At 42.2% G+C, this 10,626-nt stretch overlaps 1 protein-coding gene across 1 annotated transcript; it reads left to right on the top strand.

The window, feature by feature from the left end:
- Positions 1–190: 190 nt before the first annotated feature.
- On the top strand, positions 191–10,531 carry kat2b (K(lysine) acetyltransferase 2B). Its single transcript, XM_075450234.1, has 18 exons — positions 191–521; positions 1,426–1,552; positions 1,657–1,802; positions 1,905–1,991; positions 2,088–2,269; positions 2,356–2,547; positions 3,514–3,617; positions 3,709–3,834; positions 4,320–4,459; positions 5,591–5,799; positions 5,885–6,011; positions 6,093–6,203; positions 6,374–6,517; positions 6,610–6,724; positions 6,830–6,860; positions 7,188–7,251; positions 7,330–7,414; positions 9,032–10,531. The coding sequence occupies exons 1-18, from the start codon at positions 321–323 to the stop codon at positions 9,223–9,225; spliced, it is 2,385 nt and encodes a 794-aa protein (XP_075306349.1). The 5' UTR covers positions 191–320; the 3' UTR covers positions 9,226–10,531.
- Positions 10,532–10,626: the final 95 nt, after the last annotated feature.

Genomic DNA, 10,626 nt, shown 5'->3' with positions numbered 1-10,626 from the left:
TTAAATAACTTTGAACAGCCTGTTTGTAGCTCGGTGCGCTGCGTGTATTAACTGTTCAAGGGGTGGCTCCGCACTACAATTTTCCCACTTCGTTTGACCTTGAAATTTTTTGTTCCAATTGGTTGCATTTTGTGACCTCTCTGAATTATAGTTGAATTGGCCTATCCTAGCTGAGTCCCCTAGCGGAGGAAAATGGGCCTACAGCGAGAAATTGAAAATAAGGATGAGCGCCATGTCTGATCCTCCGCTTGTGGAATAGAGCGGACCGCGGGGCGAGCATTTCCCGGGGCCTACGGTCCATTCGGGTTTCGGTGCGAATCATGGCCGACAGCGCTGGGATTCAGCAAGGTTCGCCGGCCATCGGAGCTGCGGGCCTGGTTCCGGCCGCTCCTGGAGCCGGGGGAACGGAGGGCTCCGGCGCCGCTGGAGGATCCGCACGTATTGCCGTGAAGAAGGCGCAACTCCGCTCGTCACCACGGCCGAAGAAATTGGAAAAACTCGGAGTGTATTCATCCTGCAAAGTATGCGCATTTTGCAGACGGTGTACTTTTTGAAAACTTGACTTTCGAGGGCTTAATGTTTTTAAGAGTGTTCGCTGGGCTTGCAATAGTTTTCTAAATGCAAGCGCAGCAAAGGAAGCCATTGCTGCACTTCAGTTTTTTTTAAAAAATTTTCCCCCCTTTTTATTATTGCTCGCGCGAGCTCGTTTACCGAAAAGGCTGCGTTAATGACCGAAATAATCGCAGTGTTATTAATGCGCCAGGACTCTTACGCAGGGGCCTTCCAGCTGCAAACTGTCCAGTTTTTTTCACAGTGTTACTATGTTTCTGTCAAGGTGGGGGTGGTGAGCGTAAACACTGCCTTGGCGCTGGTTTGGGGGAGCAGCTAGCTCTGAGCACGGGGTTGTTCGCGCGCGGTCTGACGCTTCCAACAGGAACATTTCACAGTGTCTCCGGGCCATTTGTAGGAGCACGGTGGTTGATACAGAGGAGTTTATTCTGCATATGCAGCGTATGCTCCGCAGAGAGGGATGGGGTCTTTGTTTTGACAGGGTGACAGCTGCTGAGGTGGGCGGAGTTTGTTGTTGTTTCATGCGCATGCTCGGAACAGCTCCTCCAGCTGACAGCGGTGATAAGACTCTTGAGTCCAACCTGAGTGTAAAGCGCAGGTTTCCTTTAAGTTTTTATTGCTCGTTTATAACAAATATTAGCGCCAAAACTTGACTGTTTACTTTAGATTATTAGCAGATATTGTAATTTCACTTTACAAACGTTTATCGGAGCTTTTTTTTGTTTTCTAAAATCAAAACAAGCTGCATCAGTTTATTGTAAGTCATTTAAAAAGCTAACTATATACATATTTAAAAAAGGTGTTTATACTTGGGTTTGTTCCTGCTTCTTCTAATTTCTGCTATGTTTTTCATAGGCTGAAGGAGCTTGTAAGTGTAACGGCTGGAAGAGTCAAAACCCCCCTCCTACACCCCCCCAAACTGACCAGCAGTCCAACACAGTCAACCTGCAGGAGCCCTGTCGGAGCTGCTCTCACACTTTGGGTATGCCAGCTTGTCACGGAAGACGCTTACAGAAAAAAAAAAAAAAAAAACTAACAAGCGTTCACCTCTTGTATTTGAAGAGCTGATTATTTTCTCTCTCCCAGGTGATCACGTGACCCATCTAGAAAATGTTTCAGAAGAGGAAATGAACCGACTTCTTGGTATAGTCCTGGATGTGGAGTATTTGTACACATGCGTTCACAAAGAGGAGGATGCTGACACTAAACAAGTCTACTTTTCCCTCTTCAAAGTAATTTTCTGCATTTTCTACGTTTTTGTTTTTTTTGTTTTTTCTTTGTTCAGGTCTGCATTGGATTCAAGTGAACCTACAAATTTTCTGTGTACCTTTCAGCTGTTAAGAAAATCCATCCTACAAATGGGGAAGCCAATGTTGGAAGCACAAGAGAGCCCTCCATTTGAAAAACCCAGCATTGAACAGGTAAATCCCCACGACTAATGGAAGAACAACCCTCTTTTCCAATTATGCCTGCAGTGTGTTCTCACGTTTCTCCATTTCCACGTGTTTCCCTTAAAGGGAGTAAACAATTTTGTCCAGTACAAGTTCAGCCACCTGCCGTCTAAGGAACGTCAAACCATAATGGAGCTTGCTAAGATGTTCCTCAACCAGATCAACTACTGGCAGTTGGAAACACCCTCTCAGAGACGTCAAAGGGTGCCCAATGACGACGCAGCTGGATACAAAGCCAACTACACCAGGTAGCAGCACTAAGCAGATAACCCATTAACCTGCTATCAAATAATCCAATGTACAGTTCTTAAAGATGTTTCTGTGTTTTGGGTAGATGGCTCTGCTACTGCAACGTGCCTCAGTTCTGCGACAGTCTACCCCGATACGAGACCACTCAGATCTTCGGCCGCACACTGTTGCGTTCTGTGTTCACTGTGATGCGGAAGCAGCTGCTGGAGCAGGCCAGACAGGAGAAGGACAAGCTTCCCCCAGAGAAGCGCACACTCATCCTCACACACTTTCCCAAGTAAGACATCCGGAGACGCATCAGAGTGCACATTGAAGAATAACTCTCACAGTGATGCAGGACAGATCGTGGTGGCCTTGACATGGAAAACACAGTAAGATTAGACAAATATCGGCAAAAAAAAAATAGGGAACACAGTGGCATTTTTTTAACAATATATTTTTGACATTAAACATGTAAAAACCGCAAACGGCTATTTATAAAATACAGTATGTGCAGAACACATTTAATGTGGTTTGTGAAATGTTGTCGTGGTTTCTCTTTCTTTATTGTGTGTTTGGTTTGGTTCTGTTTTCTCACCTAAGGGTGGTTGTACAAACTACAAAGTTTCTGCATGTTCTTGGATTTATTTAACTTTTTCAAACTTACACTATTGTGTGGAGGCCTTAAAGCTAAATAAGAAAATAAACAACAGATATAGGAACACGAATAAGAAACTTGGATAAGAATAATGTTACATGCATTTTTCACTACCTTTTTAACGTGGTGGTTGTGACCCCTTAGTGGCTGCCTAAAGAAGGGTTCCAACAATAATTTAGGAGGTCTGCATTGTTGCTGTACACGTTACATTTATTTAAAAAAAATAGCAGAACTTAACCATAACCCAAACATGAGTAAAATAGAGCAAATATGAATCGGCCGAACTAACAAAACGAAGAGAAACCACTCGAACCAGCCCACAAAAGACCAAAGGATCGGATGTCCTTGTTCTAACCTAAAGCAGCAGCAACTGAATCTAACAACAACAAAAGAAAAAGCCACCAAAACAGGACAACTGGTGCCAAAACTAACTATAGGAGCATAACAGGAAAACAGGAGTAAGGCAAAGTTCCTGCTCATCTTTATTCTCTAATCAGGCCTGACCGGGTTCAACTGAGGAAAAAACACTAGACAATACAGGACCAGGTCACCAGCAGAGAAGAGCATGTAACATAGTAACGTAGTGGTTGTGCTATCTTTGCTCAGGTTCTTGTCTATGCTGGAGGAGGAGGTGTACAGCCACAGCTCTCCTATCTGGAGCCAGGACTTTTTAGTAGGAGTTGCAGGAGGGCAGGTTCCCATCCACACAGGTAACTACACCCAAACAAACTCGCTTGTCAAGGTAGCTCTTTTTGTTTCTTTCTTTCTTTCATGGTATTAATGCTTTCCCTTTCTGTGTAGTGATCAGTGCTCCCCCAGTAACCAGGCCACTGTACTATAGCACCAGCCCTGTGTCAGTGGACCCGTCCACCTGCGGCAGTCTCAGTCCTGCCAGGAAGCCAGCCTCGGTACTGGAGTCAAACCCAGGTATTACAGACAAACCCAGAATTCCTCAAAAGGTTACGGTGTTGCCAAGTAACTGTCTGTCAGCAAACAATGAGCACTAGGCTGATATTAGCCTTGTGATTCACATTTAAATCGCTGTGTTATTGTTGCGTATTATTCCGCCCATCTTCATCTGACTGCTTTAAAACAAGATACGACAGAATGACAAATGTAATCTGGAATTAAGGAAATGGCAACTCAGTCGGTTCCTAAGACTTACTTGAAGGGTGGGCTTAACAGCTGTTTCATCGAGCAAAACTGTAGCAAAGAACATCCCAGAATAGTCCTGTCATATTAAGGTGGCTGCTGGAGATAAGCTTGTAGTCAGCCAACTTTAAATGGAGGTTAAGTTCTTGTTTAAATTTGAATTGAATTGTTTGGATTTAGATACACTTGTGAGACCTTGTGAGAAGTTATGAAAGAGACGAGTTATGATTTTGACGGCTACTTTCTGCGTCCACAATTAGTAATAGTTGGAGAAAAGCGTAAACCCTCAGAGCCTCTTCCCCATGAAGAAAACAAGAGACCCAGGGTGGTGGGTGACATTCCCATGGACCTCATCAACGAAGTCATGGCAACCATCACTGACCCTGCTGCCATTCCAGAGGTAACCTGTACCTCTATATGTTCTATATCTCCATTTAATTAATATCATCTCTATGAGTCACTGTAACTATAGAAAACATTACTAAAAACTGATTTTTAGAATGGGTAAAACACAGTGCTTTTAAAGGTAATTCTTCCATCCAGAAGTATGCAGTGTCATCTCTGTGCAACACAAATCTGTTAATCCCAGTAAGGACAGTTGTTTGCAGCAGCTCATCGCCCAGATCGGAAAAGATGCTATCAGAATTGACAGCTGAAACACTGATAGTTTTTAAAGATAAAGAAAAGGTTAAGTTTCACCTAAAATAAACTCTTTTGAAGAAGAAGAAATGCTTCCTTCAAAGCTCCAATGATCTTTACAGATCTCAACTTCTACTGCCCATGTTGTGTCTGTGTCTCACTGGCAGACAACCAAACCAGCTGCAGGGGAAAATGTTAAAGCCCTCTCAATCATAGATTGATCAAACGGACAAAAATCAACTAACATTTTCAGCGGTTGTGATGTCTTTGTTGGACATAATAAACAGTCATATATACAGAATATTTTCGTAGATATATCTTTATTATGTTGTGTAGTGCTTTGTAAACAAATGCATGCTCTTCCTTGGAGAGGGGACAGTTGTAAGCTTGAGCTTAATCCTGAAGGAGAGGCAGCACTGCAGAGTTGTGTCAGAGTTTGACAGGATAGCTGCCATCTTTATGCTTCTGCAGCTGATGGATCTGATTAAATGTGAAAGGGATCAGACAGAGCAAAGGGCATGTCACCGCGGTTTGTAATAGCAGTTACTTACAGACCCCTGCTGTCCGTCTGTCAGGAAATCTAAATCCTAGTTATGTTAGTGGTCTAAAGTAGTCTTATGTCAGCCTTTAACCCAAGCTTCTCTATGTTCCTTGTCTTTGGAACCTGTACCACATGTGGTCATTTCCATATTCTGGAAATATCTGAGATTTGAAAAAGAAAAATAGCTGAAGATGCTGCAAAGCTTCTTCTGTAGACTCATGATGTGTAAGTCTACAAACATCTTTGTGAGTTGTGTGCCTAATTCTAACAACGAGAACACATATTCAACCCATTTTCTGAGAGGAACAAAAAGATCATCATGGTTATATACCTCCCTCCCTCCCTGTGCAGACCAGCCTGCTGTCGGCTCATTCTGCACGTGATGAAGCTGCCCGCCTCGAGGAGCGGAGAGGTGTGATTGAATTCCACGTCATTGGGAACTCCCTTAACCAGAAGCCCAACAAGAGGATCTTGATGTGGCTCGTCGGCCTTCAGAATGTATTCTCTCACCAGCTTCCCCGAATGCCCAAGGAGTACATCACACGGCTGGTCTTTGATCCGTGAGTCCATAACTGTACTTTGTCAGCACTCATGTCCAGAAATGCCGCTGCGCCACACTGAATAAATTTGTATGTTTTCTGGCAGGAAGCATAAGACGCTGTCACTCATCAAGGATGGTCGAGTGATCGGAGGGATCTGCTTCCGGATGTTTCCATCACAAGGCTTCACAGAGATCGTCTTCTGTGCCGTCACATCCAACGAACAAGTCAAGGTGGGAGCGCCCCCTCCTTTATTTCTTAGTTTGATGTCCATTTAGTAGGGTCAAATCTAACCTATGGCTGTTTGGCTTCAGGGTTACGGGACTCACCTTATGAACCACTTAAAGGAATACCATATAAAGCACGAAATCCTCAACTTTCTCACTTATGCTGATGAGTACGCCATTGGTTACTTCAAGAAACAGGTAACGGGTTTTGTGTGTCAAAATACGCACTTTGAACAAGTGATCCAGATCCCTTCCCAAAATCTATTTGTTTTGGTCTTCTTAAAATTTGAGTTGCTTAATATTTGTGGTGTTGGCCCTGTATACGGTATAGAGCTGCAAGAAAACAGCCATCTCCTAATTCCTCTTAGGGTTTCTCAAAGGACATCAAGGTTCCCAAGGCCAAGTATGTGGGCTACATCAAGGACTATGAGGGAGCCACACTCATGGGCTGCGAACTCAACCCCAGCATCCCCTACACAGAGTTCTCTGTTATCATTAAGAAGCAGAAAGAGGTACGTGGGTGAATTTTAATTCAAGTCTTTCATGCTTCTCCCTGTCCCCACTATCACCATTTCTTTATTCCTTCGTTATCGGTCTCTTTCAGATCATCAAGAAGCTGATAGAAAGGAAGCAGGCTCAGATCAGAAAAGTCTATCCAGGGCTGTCCTGTTTTAAGGATGGAGTCCGACAGATTCCCATTGAAAGCATCCCCGGCATACGTGCGTTACCACAAACATATTCTGCAGAACAATACGCTGGTGATTGTCTTTCATGTATGATTTTGATGATACATGAATTTGATTTGAGTTTGATTATATCAACAGGTGACACTGGCTGGAAGCCTGTGGGAAAAGGGTAAGTGTGTTAAGGTTTACTATGTTATTACTTTAACGTATGATGTGTTAAATAGATTCTCAACACTGGGAGAAGGTGGGATTTCTAATAAAGAACATGAAACAGATGTTTGATTTCTTTCCTCCTCAACAACCGTATAGACAGGAGACTTGGACTCTGACCTTGTCTGTGGTCTTTACTTAAGTTCATTGGAATTAAAACAAGAGGAAACTGTATATTAACTGACGGAATACACACAGCGTTCATGTACATGACAAACTAGACCACGCTTCAGCTGTCTTTTTCAGTCTCACAATCTGAATGCCTTGTTTCTCTTGGCGTTTTTAGGAAGGAATTGAAGGACCCAGACCAACTGTACAGCACTCTAAAAACTATCCTGCAGCACGTGAAGGTGAGGAACAGACACGCACGCACACACCATCTGTATCTGACTCGCGCCTATTCACACAGACGGGTCTGTATATTTTAGAGTCACCAGAATGCCTGGCCTTTCATGGAGCCTGTAAAGAAAACAGAAGCGCCTGGATACTACCAAGTCATCCGCTTCCCCATGGGTATGTATGCTCACGAATGCAGTGAGTTACAAACACCAGGGACCAGATGTGTAAATAGTTGTATAGATTGTACCACACAAAGGTGGAAATGTACCTGTGCGTGCTTTTAGCAAGATTTATAAACCCCTGTGTGCGTATGGTTCTCTTTTACAAACCTCAATCATCGTCCAACTGTAAGCATGTGCACAAAACGGATTTCCACTGCACTTCCATTTTTTTTTTAGACATAAATGAATGCAGTCAGCGAGTGACAAAAAAAGCATGTTTTCATAAAAACCGCTGAATTAAAAAACATAACAAGCGATCGGCTCTTTACATCTGTAAGTCCAGAGCAAACTGCCCTGCAGAGGTTAAAGAATAAAAAATGGTCGGATTATAAACCAGCGGCTCACACGTCACATCAGGGTGAGGGCAGTTTTAAATGCAGTGGGCAGTTGCCATTCTGGCTTAGAAGATGATTAGGAAGGAATCGCAGATATACAAATGGATCAAGGTGTGTTTGTGTGTGCTTTGTGCAACAGCCCTATGGAAGCCTACGTAGCAGTCTTAGGACAGAATATCATAACGATCGCGACTTGTCTTTTCAAAGTGATATAAGAGAGGCAGTTATATATAACACCCAAAACTATTGTACATAAAAGTAGACCCATATTATGGAAACTGATGATGAAAAACAAATAAAAATGTTTTATAATAAAAGAAAGAAACCGACAAAATGTGCAAGTTCATTTTATGGTATAATATGTGTCCTCTTTTTCAGTTTCCATCTCATATATAAGTTACGTTGCTATAAAAACATGTGCGTGCATGATAAGACGAATGCAAGAGGTGTTCAGAGTCTCGCTTTATAAATACCAGTTTGTTTGGAGGCAAAGGCCTACATATGTTGTTTTTGTGTAGACGTTGTTCTGCATATGGCCTCGGGCCTGAGAACCTGAAAGAGGTGAATAAAAGTCATGAGCAGCTCGCCTGCCGACACCTGTTCGCCCGCAGGTCTTTTCAAACCACAGGCTATATATGAGAAGTTGCTGTAGCCACGGTGACAACAGCCATCGGTTCGTAGATGACAGTTTCTAACGGGGGTAATAACTTTTTACTTGATCTAGGACAGACAATTGTGTTGTCTTTGCGTATGAAATCAATAAAAGAGTCCTTTGAAAGTCATTTCTCGCATTTTCCACCAGCTAACCTCATGGATTAAGTGAGAAAACTTCTATTTTTATGTTGTGAAAAATAATGTGGCCTAAACTGGTTGCAGGGGAATAGACCTTTGTCAGATTTAGAAAATCAGTTTTGATTAAATGAAATAACAAGTCGATTTGAGACCGATTGTTTTTGGAGCCCCAGTAATAATCAGTGGTACTGCACCATAGGGTTCTTGCATATAATCTGTCTTTTACATACAACCTAAGGCTCAAACATCCTTGATCGTATGGCTTCTCTACAACTCTTGACAAGACTTGGTTTGCTGCTGCCAGCTTGTTAGTCTTCTAGCACATAAAGAACACCGAACAAGGTCCAAAGCTTGAGCTGCATCAGTGTGGGTCTTGATTCAAGAGCATGTTTAATTCCTACAGTCTACGTCTCACATTCACCGTTAACATTTTTCACCCGCAGACCTCAAGACGATGAGTGAGCGTCTGAAGAGCAGGTACTACACAACGCGCAAACTGTTCATGGCCGACATGCAGCGCATCTTCACCAACTGTCGTGAATACAATCCCCCTGAGAGCGAGTACTACAAGTGTGCCAACTTACTGGAGAAATTCTTCTACACCAAGATCAAAGAAGCGGGCCTCATCGAGAAGTAGATGAGAGGAAGAAGTTTACCCCTCGAAGATGACACTGAAGTTTTTGGTGATGCAAAGGACAAGCAGAGAATAGGACTACTGATTGTGGGGTGGGCGGGTTTTAGAAACATATCTTATGTTGAAGGTGCAAAAGGGTCTCAGATCAGCACTCTTATGTTTGACGAGGGCTGACAGATCCCGAATCAGCACCTTAGACAGACACTTGCTCTGAAAGATGGGACACGAGGGAGTGCCTCACTGCAGCACCGAGGCTGCAAACAAAAGTACTGTGTCTTTGTGTTTCGTCACATATCCCAGAAGCCTGCTGAAAGAAAAGGACAGTGAGAGGTGTAATTCAAATTGAACGGGGACAAAGGTTCCGTTTATTGTACGAGACACCCAAAGGCATCACAGCATGACAACTGATTGAGTTTGTCTCCTTCATTTTCACACTGCCTCTTTTAGTGTCTGCCTTTTCATCTCAGTTGACTCAGGTAGACGTCACGTGAAGGAACCACATCTTCGGTGGGTTGAGTCTTTTTAGTAAAAAAAAAAAAAAGTGTTATCTCTGAGGAAAGTGACTGGGAGTTGAAGTTCCTGTCAGTGTTTGTGAGCATGTACGTGGATAATGCGGTCAAAGTTTGTGATGAGTTCATCCTGCCAAAAGAGGAACGCATACTTTAAATTTGTATAGATTTGAATGATTTTGAAGCACTTACGCCCACTGTATATTTTAAATGTGTATACATACAGTATATATTTTTTTTTCAGAACAAAGAAAAAAAAAATCTTTTTCATCAAGCCACAAAAGGGGCAGTTTGACTATCAAAAGGCACTTTTATTTTTCCAAGTATTAGTTAACATGAATTAGAGCCTTTTTTTTTTTCCTTCTAGTTTTACATATAAAAAATTACACTGTCAGCTGAGGAATAATTTAATTATTTAGAGTTTATTCTTATTTATGTCCTGTAATTTAGGAGAATCATGCTACGGTAAAGGTCTTAATTTATTTCTTATTTTTGTCCTGCGGATGGAGATTGATAACTTTATACTATGGAGATGAATGAAGATTGTGCAATACTGTGTAGTTTTGCTGTTTTGTAAAAAGGTGTTTATACTTTCCAAACTTTAGGGTGGGGGAAGGGGGGCGGGAGAAAGGAAAAAAAAAAAACTTTTGTAATATGTTTGGGAAAATTATTTCATGCTCTTTGTACAATTGGTTTTAATGACATAGAATTAGCTTATTTTGTAGACTTAATACAAACAAACCTACGGATGATTTTGGGTCTGTTTTTCCAACATGTGTCCATGTTTTTTTCTCCCCTCCGGCTCTCACCTGCTACATCCCTTTTATTTGCAAACAGCCTTATAGAATCCTTTAAGAATAAAAACTTTATTGACACGTACAATTTAAGAAATAGA

The sequence above is a fragment of the Odontesthes bonariensis genome, chromosome 18 (assembly GCF_027942865.1).
Source record: "Odontesthes bonariensis isolate fOdoBon6 chromosome 18, fOdoBon6.hap1, whole genome shotgun sequence".
NCBI lineage: Eukaryota > Metazoa > Chordata > Actinopteri > Atheriniformes > Atherinopsidae > Odontesthes > Odontesthes bonariensis.
The sequence above is the reverse complement of the archived record's forward strand: the minus strand, read 5'-3'. Positions and strand labels throughout refer to the sequence as shown.